Source organism: Lepidochelys kempii, chromosome 1 (genome assembly GCF_965140285.1).
Source record: "Lepidochelys kempii isolate rLepKem1 chromosome 1, rLepKem1.hap1, whole genome shotgun sequence".
Lineage (NCBI taxonomy): Eukaryota > Metazoa > Chordata > Testudines > Cheloniidae > Lepidochelys > Lepidochelys kempii.
In genome coordinates this window covers 62,704,632-62,721,420 of record NC_136380.1, presented here as the reverse complement: position 1 = coordinate 62,721,420, position 16,789 = coordinate 62,704,632, and the positions used below count along the sequence as shown (strand labels likewise).

Here is a 16,789-nt window from a genome sequence, read left to right as displayed (position 1 = left end):
AACTAAATCCCCCAAGGGTCTGTGTTCACAGGCCCTGTCTACACTATCAGCCTTTCTCTGTCTCCACCCCATCCACCACTGATGGGGTCAGCGTGGGTCCTATGAATGCCCCCTTCGGGTGCCCTCCTCCCCCAGCACGTTGTGGTGTGTGGGAAGGGGAGCCAGCGCTGAGAAGCTGCCAGCGTTACTAGCTTGCGAGGCGGAAGGGAGCGGGCTACGCTGAACGCTTTCGGGCACGGCAGCGTTGCGCGGCTAGGACACCCCCGCCCGGCCGGCTCACGCGCACACGACGCTCCAGCCCTCGGACCCCGGCGGGGAGGTGCTGGCACAGGCGGCGGACGCCCGCACTTGGCCCCTCCCCTCACGGGGAGGGGCTGGCAGGGCGCGGATCGCGCTTGTTTAGTTGTCTCCGCCCTCGGCGCTCGCTTGTCCCTAGCGCGGCCCCGTACGGCGCCCTCAACTCTTTCGGCCTGTCATGGAAGGTGCCGGGGCCCCCTCGGAGACCCTGCGCTACGTTGAGTACGCGAGGGTCCCTGGCGGCGGCAGGCAGGGTGAGCCCGACACGGACAGGGGGCTGGTGAGTGCGGGGCAGGGAGCCTGCGGCTGTCGCGCTCCTTCCCCTTCCCGCCCCGCCCCTAGGATGGCGGTTACCCCTCCGCGCCCCCACCCGCGTCTCTGCGTGACGGGGGCGGAGAGCTGCGCGTGAGGGGCCCGCGCTGCGCCCCTCTCGCCTCAGTCCGGCCCTTCGGTGCTCCGCCGCTTTGTCCCCCCCCAGTTACCCGCGGGGAAAGGGGCCCCGAGTGGGACTCGCCGCCCGAGGTCAGACGCGCCTCAGCCGTTAGGGATAAATTCCGGGGGAAAGGCTTCTGGAGCCTGCTGGCGAGGAAGGAGCCTGTCTGGTTCCCGGTGCCCGGCACTGGGCACTGCAGGAAATCACGCGTGTGCGTGGCGGGGCAACGCCGGCGCCAGGGGGTGGGAAGGAAACGACACCTGAGAGGGTAAATGGGTTAGTGACCGTCACTCCAGCACGTGTTCTTCTGTGCCACCGCCACGGACAGTTATCCCACCACTGCTAACACACGACAGCGCCACCGGTGGGAGCCAGATCGGGAGCCCTGCCCTAGAAGGCTGCCACCGCCCAGATTTTAAGCGCCATGTTGGTTGAGACCTCAGTGCTGACCTGGCCCTTAAAAGGGGTGACTTGACTTGATTATGGTCTGTGAGTATCTGCAAATATTTAAAGATAGGCCGTTCAGTCTAGCACAAAGTAACACGATCCAACAGCAGGAAGCTGAAGCAAAACAAAGTTAGATTAGAATTAAGGGGTAATTTCTTTGTAACAGTGAGCGTTATTAACCATTGGACCAGTTTATGAAACGTCATGGTGGATTTCCCATCACTGAAAATTTTTAAATCAAGATTGGGTGTTTGTCTAAAAGATCTGCTGTAGAAATTGTTTAGGGGAAGTTCTAGGGCCTCTGTTAGATCAGACTAGATGATCACAACGGTCCCTTCTGGCTTTGGATTCTAGGGGGAAAAAGCTTGTTTCAACAGCATTGTGCCTGTGTACATAGGAGTTCCCCCCCTTCCTATTCCCTAGTACAGACAGGGCCCAGGATTATTTTATTTGCATACCATAAAAAGGCATTATCTGTAAAATTCTCATCTGATTTAGTTCTGTTACTTCTAAATTTAAATTATTTTCTAGGCTCTGAGAGTTACACTTAGGAAATTTTATTCTCATCAGACAGTATAACTGGTGGGAGAGCCAATGAGGCACTGAGTAAATTGTGTAGGTAAAATGCCTGCTGAATTTTAGGTAATATCATGATCTAGTGAAAAGATTTTGTACCTTTATCTGGTGTCTGTTTATGTTTGTTCTGGTGATCAGTTTATGGAACGGTGACAAATAAAATTGAGGCAACTCCACGGATCAGTTCTTAAAACATTGGCCACAGTTGGCATTATTGAAAGTAAACATGCTTCTAGTGCAATGGGGAAACTTTCAGCATTTAAAATCTGCCTTGTGTTATGTTTTGCTTATGTCATTATTTGTGTTGTTGTAGTGCAAAGAATTTTTCTACTATGAAGGGACACTATCAGTTTTTTAAAAATCGCTTCTGTATGAATTTTTCATTCACCGTTGTTACAAGTTAAGATTTCTATAACTTTAGAGCTTTTTTCCCTCCTCTACTCTCTTCATTTCTTCAGTAGATTCATTTTGTGTGCTTTTGACAGCACTTCATGTATAGTTGGTTTCACTGTTTTTTTTAATGACAGGTTTCAGAGTAGCAGCCGTGTTAGTCTGTATTCGCAAAAAGAAAAGGAGTACTTGTGGCACCTTAGAGACTAACCAATTCACTGAATGCATCTGATGAAGTGAGCTGTAGCTCACGAAAGCTTATGCTCAAATAAATTTGTTAGTCTCTAAGAGACATTAACTTTTAATATGGTGCCACAAGTACTCCTTTTCCTTTTACTGTTTTCTTTGTAGTCTATCTTATGGTTTTACAACACTGCCATCCATCATTGTAGTAGCTGAGTGCCTTCCACGTGAAGTGAACATCAATAGTAAAACTCCTCATGGACTTGGGAGTCTCTGGTTCTTTTTCTCTTTTTGGAGAGGAGACCAAACTCCACTTGGGGTATTGTGTGTTGTGCTTGTGTTGGTTGTTTCATTTATTTTATTCTATTGTATTTTATTTTTTTTAGAGAGGAGATATGTTTTTCTTTCTATGGTAAAAAGGGTCAGACTCAGGATTCACCTAATCCCCTTTAGAAGTTCATTTCATAGAGTCTATGCCATAGACGGTTCTCCTCCCTTTTTTCCCACCTCTCATGTACTTCATCCTGGGTTTTGTGATCTGCCTGTCCTTGCACTGCTTTCACAGTGGTTCATAGAAATTCAGTTAACGTAGCTGGGAATGATGCATTAATTGCTTTGAAGGTTAGCATCAGAGCCTTAAAGTGGCACCTGAAACTGAGTAGGCACGAGTTTGGGGATTTGAATGCAGGCCTTACGGGCTCATGGTGATCCAGAACCTGGACAAAGCGGGCAGCCATTTTTTGTACTATTTGAAGCCAATCCATTGTCTTCACATTCAGCCATAAGTGCTGAAACTAAAAAGAAAAGGAGTACTTGTGGCACCTTAGAGACTAACCAATTTATTTGAGCATAAGCTTTCGTGAGCTACAGCTCACTTCATCGGCTGCATCATGAGCTGTAGCTCACGAAAGCTTATGCTCAAATAAATTGGTTAGTCTCTAAGGTGCCACAAGTACTCCTTTTCTTTTTGCGAATACAGACTAACACGGCTGAATGCTGAATGCTGAAACTAAGAGTGCTAGGGGGTGCTGCTGTACCTCCTGTCTTGAAGTAGTAATAACCGAAATAGAAGGTTTCAGTCTTCAGTATCCACACTATAAAAATTATTCTAGCATCACTGCATTCCGTTTCAGTGAATGGCAGTAATCCAGCCTAGAGATGAAAAATGAATGGATCAATGTGGCCAGGTCCTTGTTGGAAAGGAGGGGTGGAAGTTTCCTAGAATGCCTAGAGTGCTGAAAGAGGTGAAAGAAGGCATTTTTATTCACTGATGATACCTGATCATCTAAGCTTTGTGAGAAGTCAAATTTTAGAAGGAGACTTTGCACTGATTCAATGAATAGGGGTTGTATGCCTTCAATGGATGGTGGCAACTGTACCTCAGCTAGTTCTTCAAAAAGTTTCATCATTTTCAGTCTTGCTTGGCATCACTTTGAGTCAACTACACTTTGTCCAAGAGCTGATGTTCTGTAGGCTTTCTGATATTTTAGTGAGGATGGTTGCATTATCAGTGGTGAAAAATCTTGTAGAGTGTCATCAGTAGGGCCCTACCAAATTCACAGTCCATTTTGGTCAATTTCATGGCCGGGGATTTTAAAATTAGTCATTTTCTGTTTACATTTGAAATTTCACAGTGTTGTAACCATGGGAGTCCAAACCCAAGAGGCCGGTTGGGGGGGAATCACAAGATTATTGTAGGGGGGTAATGGATTGCCAACCTTACTTCTGCCTTTCTGCCTTCAGAGCTGGGCAGCCAGAGAGGAAGGCTGCTGGCTGGGCATCCAACTCTAAAGCCAGTGCCGCCAGCAGCAGCAGTGCAGAAGTGTGGGTCACAGGGTAGGAGGGTGGGTTACCATATGTCCGGTTTTCCCGGCAGTCTCCCATTCCAGTGTGTCTTGTGGGGTGACAGCTGGAGACACAGCCTCCCCGTGTGGGGAAGAAGGGGAGAGATGACAGCTGGAGATGCGGAGATTCCTGCAGCCAGGGGAGGTTCCCGGTAGTGGGTCTGACCCGCCCTGGGAGCAGCCCCTCCAGGGGAAGAGAAAGTCTTGTCTCTCCTCATCCCCAGCTGGGACTACTAGCGGGAACCCTGCACAGGGTAGGAGCCCCCGACTGGGCACCAGACTTCCTGGAGAAAATCAAATTCATGGTTCATGAGGAATTTTTCACAGCCATTAATTTGGTAGTCATCAGCATATTATTGGCAGCTGAACCCATAGTATGTCACTGTTTCTCCCAGTAATTTCGTATGTATTGAAAAGCAGATGGGGTGATCTGAATCTCTGTGGGATTCAGCAGGTGAGGGCCTATGGAAAGAAGGAGTAATTACACATCACTATTCTGAGGTCTGTTGGAGAGGAATGATTGGAGTGACTAGTGCTGTACCATCTACTCCTGTTATGTCAGGTAGGCAGGTTAGCACTACCTTGTGGTCTGCTGTTTAGCAGAAAACCCCAGCAATATGAACACGGGCAATGTGCTTGTGTACATACTATGCCCATCTTTTAGGGCCACTAGGATTGTTCCTATGCCCTAGTTTGAATCCAGGATTCTGGCTGTCACTTTTATGTAGGAGCTTGATGGTTACTACTTTCTCAATTATTTTGCCCAGGAATGGGATTTTGGAGACAGGATGAGGTCAAGTGTTAACTTCTTGTGGATTGAGCTAACTATTCATTGTTCAAAGAGTTTGACTGATATTGCTTTCTAAAGGAGGTATAAACAGAATACATTGGTCAGCTTTCCCTGTTTCAGCATGAAAGACCCACACAAATGTGTGAGAAATATCTTTCTAAAAATAGGAAAATGTGATTGTAGAATTACAGAAATCAGCATGGGTACCTGAAACTACTTCTCATTCACTTTTTGAAACTGATTAGATTTCAAGTTTTTCTTTTACAGTTAATTCAAAATCAAATTAAGGGACACGCCTAAATCAACTTTGACTTCAAAGGGACTACTTATATATTAAAAGTTAAGCACATGCTTAAGTACCTTGATGAATGGGGTACTAAGTTAATATCAATAGCCAAATCTCATCAGTTCTGTTGAGCTATATAAGTGCTTTCTCTTTCCCTGTCCTCCACAATATACTTTAGCCACTTAAATGCCTAAAAAATATATCTAGGCCTTGCAGTGAGCTATGAAGGCTATAGACATGTAAGCAATGGCATGTTTTCAATTCCATCAGGAAAGTGCTGTCCACATCATGCTAATATAAGGCCATATGAAATCTGTTTTACTATACTGGATTTTTTATATAGTAAATGTTTTACTTTTTCTTTCCTCTAATTCCTTCATTGAATGGAACATCACATAATTATGGAATACAGAAATTTTACATTTTTAGATATTTCTTCAATAGTTCTCCATGTCCACTGAGGGGAGGACAAGAAGTAATCTGTTTTAATATGCATCAAGGGAGATTTAGGTTAGATATTAGATATTCTAATTACAAGGATAGTTAAGTACTGGAATAGGTTACCAAGGGAGGATGTGGAATTCCTGTCATTGGAGGTATAGAAGAACAGGTTTGAGAAACATCTGTCACCGTAAGTGCCGACTCCGTGGGTGCTGCAGGGCTGGACGGGAAAAAAAAGTGGGTGCTCAGCACCCATCGGCAGCTCTGTCAGCGCCTGCCCCCCCCAGCGCCTCCCCCTCACTGGCAGCCCACCGATTAACGCCTCCCCCTGCCTCCTGCCTGCCGTGGATCAGCTGTTCTGTGGTTTGCATGAGGGACTGGGGGAGGGAGATGGAGGAGTGCGGGGAGGGGCGGAAAGAGGGGCTGGGCTGTAGCCACAGGTGGACCTGGGTGGGCCACAGGCTACCCACTTAACATCCAACCATGCCCACCCAAATCTGGGCCAAAGTCCCTCGAATCCACAGGCTGGGACTCCCGACCCTGGCTTGGTGTCTGTTGGCCTGGCTGCGACCCTGTCCTGCTAGTGCCAAGTGCTGCTGCCCTGGTCTCCGGCTCCTGCGCCTGGAGTGTGCCTTGTTGGGGTGGGTCTGGGCGGGGCTAGTGCTGAGAATGGAGCAGAAGCAGCGCATGTCGCCGGAAGGAGAGGGATGTGGCTGGCCAGGCAGATGGACACCAAGCCGGGGTTGGGAGGGGCGGGTGTAGCTTGAGCCCCAGCGGTGCCCCCCTGTGCCCCATGGGCGTGCCCCGCAGCCTGTGTGCCCCTGGCAGCCTCATCTTCGGGTGCCTGCTGAGCAGTAAGGGCTGGTTGGAGGGAAACGGATGCCCCCTCCCTGCTGCCCCCCATCATTGCCCACTCACCCAGTTTTCCTGTCTGAGGTATTCTGGGGCAGGGTAGGGGCTTGAAGGAATGGAGTGGGGGCTGGGCCTGGGCCTGGGGCAGAGCAGGGGTCGAGCACCCCTTGGCAACTAGGTAAGTCAGCGCCTATGTCTGTCACATCTGGTCTAGGTATAGTTGGCCCTGCCTCATACAGTGAGATGGACTTCACTAGATCACCTCTTGACCTCCCTTGCAGCCTTTTGTTTCTGTGATTTGTTAATGCAACACAGTAGATTGAGAATCTGTGGAGAGAGGAATTAAATCATTGCATCTTTTTGTTGTTATGTTATAGAATAAAAGCTGTTGAATAATACATCTTTAAAGGGTCATGAGTTGGCCTCTGTACACTTACAGTATATGAAGTTATTTCAATTTATATAATAGAAATAACATTTATTTGAGGGTAAACATTTTTTTCATCCTTTATTTATCTAACAGTGTGGTCTGTCATGTCTGAAGCAGCCTTTCTAATCTCTCTTCTGCTCTGCATTTCTTAAAAAAAAAAAAAAAAAAAATCTAGCCTTTGCTGATTCAGCAACACTTTCCTTGCTGTTGTCTGAATCCAAAAAGCTTTGTTATTGTAAATTGAACTAAATAGTAAGAATAAAAATACTGAGATCAGCACAATAGGATATACCAATGATTAACCCAGGAGAGCTGATGCACTAAAAAGAAAAGTGTTTGTGGGTCAGCTGCTTTTGTCTTCTGTTCCATTACAGCTTCATACATCCTTGACATTAATTTGTTTCTTGGCTGTTAAGGGAATACTTTAAATGTAGCTACATCTAAAGCCTGTATTTTACAAATTCCTCAACAGTACACTCTCCAAAATGTAAACCTTAAGTAAGCACACTGTTGAAAGTTAATGGCCCTTTATTCAGTTTCTGCTATGCTGCATGTATAACTTATTTTCAGACAATGAGAGGAAGAAGTAGTTTGGTGGTACTAGTCTCATATAACACAAATCTCTTTGTACCCTCGAGAATGCTAGTAAATTGCCTTTTAACATCAACAAAAAATCTGAGTTTAATTCAAGTTTTGTGCTTTTGACATCAGTAATACTGAGCACGTTACGGTTTCAAAGCAGTGTACAAACTGATTATTCTTTAAAATATCCAGCTGAGATAAGTGGGTACAGATGGGGACACAAACAGAGGGCTAAACGATTTACTCCAGGGCTCTCATTGAGTCATTAGTGGTACTTGGAGTTGCTGTTCATTCTACTGGACCTCATGATCTGTCATTTAGTGACGCAGCATTTTTATGTATTGATTTAAATTAATCTTGGGTCATGTGGAAGAATAGAGAGTATCAATTTAGATTTTTAGTGGATTTCTCTACAATAGAAGCTTCAGTTTAGCACTAAAAATACTGAAATAACAGTTGAATCCTTGATTAGTGTATGGAAGATTTCAATAATATACTTCCATAGTGTGCCTAAACAAATTCAACTGAATGACACTCTAATTTTTATTTACTAAATTATTTAAGAAATCTGTACCCATTTTTATCCAGCAAACAAAAAAATTACACCATGAGCTATTTATCAGATTTTTTTTCAAGATTCAGTTAACATGGATACTTCTGAACCTCCATTCACAACTTTCTGAAAAATTGCATCAATTGTAACATTCCACATAAGGACTGGTGGTGTTTTATCGGTTATCTGGAAAAGTGAACTGTAAAGTGGCAGTTTTACAGATGAAAAAATATTTTGCTTATTCAAGAATAAATAAAACTGAGAAATTTCAGAAGGACTTAACAAAGTTAGGCCAGTGTCCAGCGCAATGGCAGGTGAAATTTCATTTTGACAAATACAGGATAATAAACATTGGATGGAATAGAGAGAACTACTCTTAACACATTGTTGGGCTCTTAACTTAGAAAAAAGATGTAGCTGTTACTTGGACACGTCAGTGAAAGTCTTTACTTAGTACACACCAAAACAAACCAAACAAAAAGTATAATGAAAATAGCATAATGCAATTATGTATCAATATGATGCCATCCCCTGAAATACTGTGTCAAGTTCTGGTCGCCTATCTCAAAAGAGATAGCAGAAATAGAAGAGGTTCAAAAACAGGCGTCAAATGATTAAAGGCCTGACAAGACTTCCCTGTGACGCAAGGTTGAAAAGATTGTGGCTATTAAATTTAGAGAGGAGATAAATAAGAGGAATGTAAAAATAATAAATGGTATGATGAAGGTAAATTGGGTGCTCCTGTTTACCCTTCTCCATAGTGCAGGAGCAATGGGAAGTTTCATGACACTAAATGGCAACAACTGTAAAGCTGATATAAACTTTTTTTTTTACATAATTAACATGTGAAACTTTATGCTAACATTGAGACCAAGAACCTAGTTACATTCAAAGTAGGATTAGATATTTATATTGATAATGATACTGTTGACAGTTACAGAAAAACTAAATAAAACAGGAAGAAAACCTCTTTTAGGACGGATATAAACCCCATGCTTCAAGCAGAATCCAATGACTAATTGACAGACGTTAGGAAGAAGCCTCCCTTGTTGGCAGTTATTGAATATTTGTCTACTATGAAGTTTAATATACCTTTCTCTGATGCATCCATTACTGGCCATTGTCAAAGACAGGATACTGTAATAGATGGACCACTGATTTGGTATAGGTTTCAGAGTAACAGCCGTGTTAGTCTGTATTCGCAAAAAGAAAAGGAGTACTTGTGGCACCTTAGAGACTAACCAATTTATTAGAGCATAAGCTTTCGTGAGCTACAGCTCACTTCATAGCTCACAAAAGCTTATGCTCTAATAAATTGGTTAGTCTCTAAGGTGCCACAAGTACTCCTTTTCTGATTTGGTATAGCAGTTTCTGTGATTTTCCTTTTTCCCCCGTCCCACCAATTCTGACTTTTCAACAGGGAAAAAAAAATTCCATCTGGCTCCAAAAGTTTCAGATCTCTAATGACTTGCTTGGGGAGTTACAAGGAATGGAATCTCAAGGTATGAAACAAAACAAAGACTGCAGGCTGATGCTTGCTTGGAGGAATAGGAGCCAGAAGGACAAGTCAAGGGCTTCCTTTGAAGAAGGAAAACAAAGGTGGCTGCTTTGGGGAAGAACATCAGAGTTTCAGAAATACACCCCCACCAGCTTCCTCTCAGCTGCTGTGCCCAATGTGGAGGTAGTCAGAAAGCAAGAGGTTCTAGAACTTTTTCTCTTGATGAGGCCTGTCTGAGTTTGAGGGACAGAGGACTTAGAAGGCCCTAAGGCAGTATTATACTCCCAGCTGCATTGTAGATCTCCCAGGCTGGATAGACTGACACAGAGTAGCTCTGTTCAAGCTAGCATGCTAAAATGAGCAGTGTGGATGTGGCGGCATGGGCTAGCCACCAAAGTACAGACAAGGGTGGTTGGACCAGCCTTGTACTTGAGAAGCTAGGTCATGCCATCTCCCATGCTACAACATTCATGTTGCTATTTTGAATCTGCTAGCCGAAGCACAGATAACGTGTTTGTTCAGGCTGGGAGGCTCCCAGCTGCAGTGTAGACTTATCCCTGCAGATCCTATTTTACCCCTGTGACCTCAGCTGTAGCTCATGCTGATTGCATTGGGGAAGGAGTACCAAAGGCTGGGAGTTCTCCCAATTATTACTGTGTAAGTCTAGGGACTGTGCCTGAGTTAATACTCCCTTTTCTAATCCCAGAAATTCTGTCATGATGAGATTGCTGTGCAAAGCCCTAATGAAAACTTTTTTCCATTCATAATCCCAATCCAACCACCTGGATTTTCTAGTTAATATTATGGAGTTTTCTGTTATCTGTGTCCTTTTAAACTAAACTTGAGTTTTACTGTGTGAATTATTTCAAGTAACCCTAGCAGAATGGTTTTGCATGTCATTTTATATGATCTCCTGTGAAAACGTTTTAGCAAATCACATAATTGTGAAACACTAGCAAGAGTCCGTTTCAAACTAAACATGAGGTTTTGTCAGAGGTTAAGTAATGCCACGGAACAAGGAAAGCTATTTAATTTTCCAGTGTTTTCTGAGTTTCTAATTTCATGCATTAAAACGTATCCAAGAATTTATTCCTTTTTTACACACTGAAAGTATTGGTACATTCCAAAGTTAAAATACACAGAGAAAAGGTTGTAATTTCCTTTTATAAGAAGGAAATAAAATATTAAACCTTATTAGGGGAAGATTCGCTAAAGGGTTTACAGAGGTGGACCATATGGTATCCACATTCAGACTTCAGAAATGCTCACTGTTGCAATAGAATGTCAATTTACTTAAAATCAGAGCTTAAATTTTATACTGACTCAGTTTTTCTGTTATAGGCCAGAACTATGATGGCAGTTGGCCTGGGTGTTGCAGCTGTTGCATTTGCAGGTAACTGACCAGCCATCTGAACATGCGGTCCCAGTGTGATGCTGTGCCCAAAAAGGCTAATGTAATATATAAGCAGGAGCATAAGAAGTTGGAGTAGGGAGGTTCCATTTGTCACTGGTGAGACCATTACTGGAATATTGTGTCCAGTCTTAGTGTCCACCCTTGAAAAGGAATGTTGAAAATTTGGAAAGGTTCCAAAAAAGAGCTACGAGAATGGCTTGATGTCTGGAAAACCTGACCTAATGAAGTTGAATGTGTTTAGCTATCACAGATAATAAGAGGTGACTTCATCACAGTCTAAAAGTACCTACACAGAAGGAATCATAGAATCATAGAATATCAGGGTTGGAAGGGACCTCAGGAGGTCATCTAGTCCAACCCCCTGCTCAAAGCAGGACCAATCCCCAATTAAATCATCCCAGCCAGGGTTTTGTCAAGCCTGACCTTAAAAACTTCTAAGGAAGGAGATTCTACCACCTCCCTAGGTAACGCATTCCAGTGTTTCACCACCCTCCTAGTGAAAAAGTTTTTCCTAATATCCAATCTAAACCTCCCCCACTGCAACTTGAGACCATTACTCCTTGTTCTGTCATCTGCCACTACTGAGAACAGTCTAGAACCATCCTCTTTGGAACCACCTCTCAGGTAGTTGAAAGCAGCTATCGAATCCCCCCTCATTCTTCTCTTCAGCAGACTAAACAATCCCAGTTCCCTCAGCCTCTCCTCATAAGTCATGTGTTCCAGACCCCTAATCATTTTTGTTGCCCTTCGCTGGACTCTCTCCAATTTATCCACATCCTTCTTGTAGTGTGGGGCCCAAAACTGGACACAGTACTCGAGATGGGGCCTCACCAATGTCGAATAGAGGGGAATGATCACGTCCCTCGATCTGCTGGCTATGCCCCTACTTATACATCCCAAAATGCCATTGGCCTTCTTGGCAACAAGGGCACACTGTTGACTCATATCCAGCTTCTCGTCCACTGTAACCCCTAGGTCCTTTTCCGCAGAACTGCTGCCTAGCCATTCGGTCCCTAGTCTGTAGCGGTGCATTGGATTCTTCCGTCCTAAGTGCAGGACCCTGCACTTATCCTTGTTGAACCTCATCAGATTTCTTTTGGCCCAATTGTCCAATTTGTCTAGGTCCCTCTGTATCCTATCCCTACCTGCCACCGTATCTACCACTCCTCCTAGTTTAGTATCATCCGCAAATTTGCTGAGAGTGCAATCCACACCATCCTCCAGATCATTTATGAAGATATTGAACAAAACCGGCCCCAGGACCGACCCCTCAGGCACTCCACTTGATACCAGCTGCCAACTAGACATGGAGCCATTGATCACTACCCATTGAGCCTGACAATCTAGCCAACTTTCTACCCACCTTATAGTGCATTCATCCAGCCCATACTTCTTTAACTTGCTGACAAGAATACTGTGGGAGACCGTGTCAAAAGCTTTGCTAAAGTCAAGAAACAATACATCCACTGCTTTCCTTTCATCCACAGAACCAGTAATCTCATCATAGAAGGCAATTAGATTAGTCAGGCATGACCTTCCCTTGGTGAATCCATGCTGACTGTTCCTGATCACTTTCCTCTCGTGTAAGTGCTTCAGGATAGATTCCCTGAGGACCTGCTCCATGATTTTTCCAGGGACTGAGGTGAGGCTGACTGGCCTGTAGTTCCCAGGATCCTCCTTCTTCCCTTTTTTAAAGATTGGCACTACATTAGCCTTTTTCCAGTCATCCGGGACTTCCCCCGTTTGCCACGAGTTTTCAAAGATAATGGCCAATGGCTCTGCAATCACAGCCGCCAATTCCTTTAGCACTCTCGGATGCAACGCATCTGGCCCCATGGACTTGTGCACGTCCAGCTTTTCTAAATAGTCCCTAACCACCTCTTTTTCCACAGGGGGCTGGCCACCTACTCCCCATGCTGGGTTGCCCAGCACAGCAGTCTGGGAGCTGACCTTGTTCGTGAAGACAGAGGCAAAGAAAGCATTGAGTACGTTAGCTTTTTCCACATCCTCTGTCACTAGGTTGCCTCCCTCATTCAGTAAGGGGCCCACACTTTCCTTGGCTTTCTTCTTGTTGCCAACATACCTGATGAAACCCTTCTTGTTACTCTTAATATCTCTTGCTAGCTGCAGCTCCAGGTGTGATTTGGCCCTCCTGATTTCATTCCTACATGCCCGAGCAATATTTTTATACTCTTCCCTGGTCATTTGTCCAATCTTCCACTTCTTGTAAGCTTCTTTTTTATGTTTAAGATCTGCAAGGATTTCACCATTAAGCCAAGCTGGTCGCCTGCCATGTTTACTATTCTTTTGACACATTGGGATGGTTTGTCCCTGTAACTTCAATAGGGATTCCTTGAAATACAGCCAGCTCTCCTGGAAGATATGGGATAATAGACTACTCTTTAATCTAGTTTACAAGGGCATAAAAAGATGCAGTGGCAGAGAGTTGATGCGCCTTTTTCCCAGTTTGAATTTGTCTAGCAAGTTTTAGCAGTGAAGGTAATTAACCATAGGAACAACCAGTTCTAATTTTTTATGTCCATGTGCGGAATGAATTTTGTTATGTGCACCAATATGGAGGTGATGTGTGACACATCACCTCCATATTGGTGCACATAACAAAATTAATGTAGTGGGGATGGGGCCGAGGGGTTTGGAGTGCGGGAGGGGGCTCAGGGCTGGAGCAGAAGGTTGGGGTGCAGGGGGGAGTGAGGGCTCTGGCTGGGAGTGTGAGCTCTGGGGTGGAGCGGGGGATGAGGAGTTTGGGGTGTGGGAGGGGGCTCAGGACTGGGGTAGAGGATTGGGTGCAGGGGGTGAGGGCTTCGGCTAGGGTTGAAGGCTCTGGGGGTGGGGCTGGGGAAGGGGGTTGGGGTGTGCGGGCTTTGGGGTGGGGCCAGGGTTGTGGGGTTTGGGGTGCAGGCTGTCCCAGGGCTGCAGTGGGGAGAGAGGACTCCCCCCAGCACTCTTTCACTGCAGCAGCTTGGGGCCGGGGGAGAGGCGTGTCTCCCTGGTCTTGCAGCTCTGGTGGGGCTGGGCTAGGCCTGGGGAGGGGCTGCTCTCCCCCGGCTGCTGCAAGTCCAGGGCAGGTTCGCACTGGAGCCGGCGGGGAGAGGGCTCCTCTCCCCACCGGGGCAGATCCGTATTGGGGGAGACACATCTCTCCCTGTCGCAGCCCTGAGCCCCTGCGCGAGGCTTAAGAGGCAGCGGTGCAGTTTACAGGCAATTTAGGGAACAATTTACCAGGGGAAGTGGTAGATTCTCCATCTCTCTAAATCTTTAAATCAAGATGCAATGTTAATTTGAAAGATAGATTCTCGTTCAACCTTAAATTATTGGGTTTAATTCAGGAATTACAGGTTGAAATTCTATGGCCCATGTTGCATGGGAGGATCAGGGGTTCCTTCTGGCCTTGAAATCTACAAATTGATTTCTGTTCACTTCAGGTAATGAAATCACACCATATTAACTTGATTTCTTCATAAACCTAAGCACACGCTGTCATGATTGAAATGACCTATGTAGACATCTTGATCATTAAGAATGAAAACAAAATGCTATCTGGCTAAAGCATTATCTTATTTTAAAAAATAATTAAAATGGCATAATGGTGACTAAATTTTCTAGTATATAGTAAGCAAAAAACAACCCAACCAAACAAAAAAATGATCATTCCTACGATGGCTCTGATGCAAATTCTGATACTGAACTTGGTAGACCTACTCAATTCTTTCCCAAAATGGTATAGAATTTACTGACTGCTAAATAGAGCTCCATCCAGTCTGTTTTGTATTTAGAGAGGGTCATGGCTAAGTTGGGTCTTTAATGGTGCTGGATCCAAAAAGACTCAGTTTTTCACTAAATAAATAAGAATGCAAAGAATTACTCACTCTGTGTGATATTGGTGCAAAGTTGTATGAACACTAAGGAAATAAATTTGGAAACAACTTTGAGCTGTACTTATTTTGGTGAATTACATTACAAATGCCAGCTATAATTGCTAATTGCAATATTTCCTACAATTTACAAGGCACATATCTCAGTTTATCCTATCCAAACATATTGGAATATATTGGCCTTGGGAACAAACATTGTGAATCTTGCAATTTATTACTTTCTTTTCCAAACTTATTACCAGACCTTTCCCCTCTTCTTAATATAAAGATTGAAAAATGCAACCGATTGCAAACTCATCAGAGAACTGTTCTGGGCCTGACTACAAAACTGACAGCTCAGGGAACATCTTGAAAAGCAGTAAAGTGCAACAGTGCTTGCCAGCAAACAAATTACATGAAGAGATTAAAAATGGAGATGGCTTTGATTTTTAGACCAAAAATCCTACACTGGTATTATACTTGCAAAATAAGTGTTTGCACAGGTAAACCTCTGTAAAGGTTTCTTTTTTAAGTGAAGTTTGATTTTTTATCATTATTATTATTATTATTATTATTAAATTGTTTTTCAGGTCGCTATGCTTTCCAGGTCTGGAAACCACTGGAACAAGTATTCACAGAAACAGCGAAGAAGATTTCAACCTCTGTAAGTTTAGAGATTATTTTACCATAAACAATTTAAAATTATATTTAAAATCACAAACATGATTTAAAATTGAAGAGAAACATTTTAGGATATCTAGTTAGGTTTTCCATTGCAAGATTATTCTCAATGCTACATGCTCCAGTGCTTTGTTCGGTGTAGTTTTAAATGCTTTCAGATGAATTTTTCTCAAAAGATGTTGGTGAGATCCAAGGTATGAGTTTAGTTCCCTAATATGACTTTCCTAGTCTCAAAATTGTTTGCCAGAGAGTGTATAAGGAATGTAATCATGGCCCCTTTAGCTATGGCAAACTTCTAGAAGGATCCAAATGACTACCTGTGACCTAAGATATCACTTTAAATGGTGGAAAATAAAAATCTCTAGTCACTTTTCTTTCAGACATGGCTTATAAAAATGTAAACAAATTGCTGAGGAGGTTTGTCGTGGTAACATGAAAAAGAATTGAAGCCTGTCTTCTCTCCGACACATCAGTTGTGCTTTTATCCAGTGTGTTCCAGCTAAGAGGTGCCTGAATTTTTACCCAGATTACCTGTTTGTGGTATCTTTTCCTTCATTCTGTTATGTGCGTCAGTGGAATCTTTGCTGTGCACTCTCCTTAATATCTAATCTTGGCTTCGGTGACTGTGTCCTCTCCTGGAATCTGAGCTAACAAAGGTTTCTCCCATTCCTCTCTGTGGAAGCAAAGTCCCACTAAGGGGGATATTTGTTTGTTTCAATGGATCCCTTCAGAGGCCTCAGGATATGGACACTTCCGTATTCTTCGCAGTCTGGAATGCTCTCTCTGCAGGGGGCATGTTGACGTTTAATATTCAGCGCAAAGCATATTGGATATTCAAGTAAAAGCAAATCTTAGTCAGCACCACTTCCCCTTTGTGATGAGATCAAGGGCAGCAAGGTCTCTTCACCCTCCCATGCAGAGCTGTAGAATTTAAATAAACACAAAAGCAAACAGCAGGTCATAGATTTTTCTCACACAGTGCTATAATGGCACTTCTGTACCAATGTGGATGGGGAGCAAAGGTGGGTAAGTCATGGAGCTTAGGAGAAAGAAACAAAATTGTGGAATCTAACTTTTGTGGGTACCATTATAAAATAAATTCTTACTGTTCAGGGACTGGAATTTAGGATGCGCTGCAAGTGTATAAGTTCACATTCACTTACACACATACAAAGGATAGGGCTGACATCAGAATCCATACACTGTCTGAGTCAAGCTGA

The 16,789-nt window shown here is 43.9% G+C and overlaps 1 protein-coding gene across 4 annotated transcripts in view; it reads left to right on the top strand.

The window, feature by feature from the left end:
* The first annotated feature begins 335 nt into the window (after nucleotides 1-335).
* The window catches only part of DNAJC15 (DnaJ heat shock protein family (Hsp40) member C15), a 54,717-nt gene continuing 38,263 nt past the window's right edge, over nucleotides 336-16,789 (top strand). For 2 of the 4 annotated variants that reach the window (XM_073345420.2, XM_073345430.2), the window contains exons 1-3: nucleotides 382-577; nucleotides 10,944-10,995; nucleotides 15,479-15,552. In XM_073345420.2, coding sequence (XP_073201521.1) covers nucleotides 476-577; nucleotides 10,944-10,995; nucleotides 15,479-15,552 — 228 coding nt within the window. In that variant the 5' untranslated portion in view covers nucleotides 382-475. Of the gene's footprint in view, nucleotides 578-683; nucleotides 820-10,943; nucleotides 10,996-15,478; nucleotides 15,553-16,789 lie in introns of those variants that run through there. The other 2 variants (XM_073345439.2, XM_073345450.2) reach the window with 2 other exon arrangements.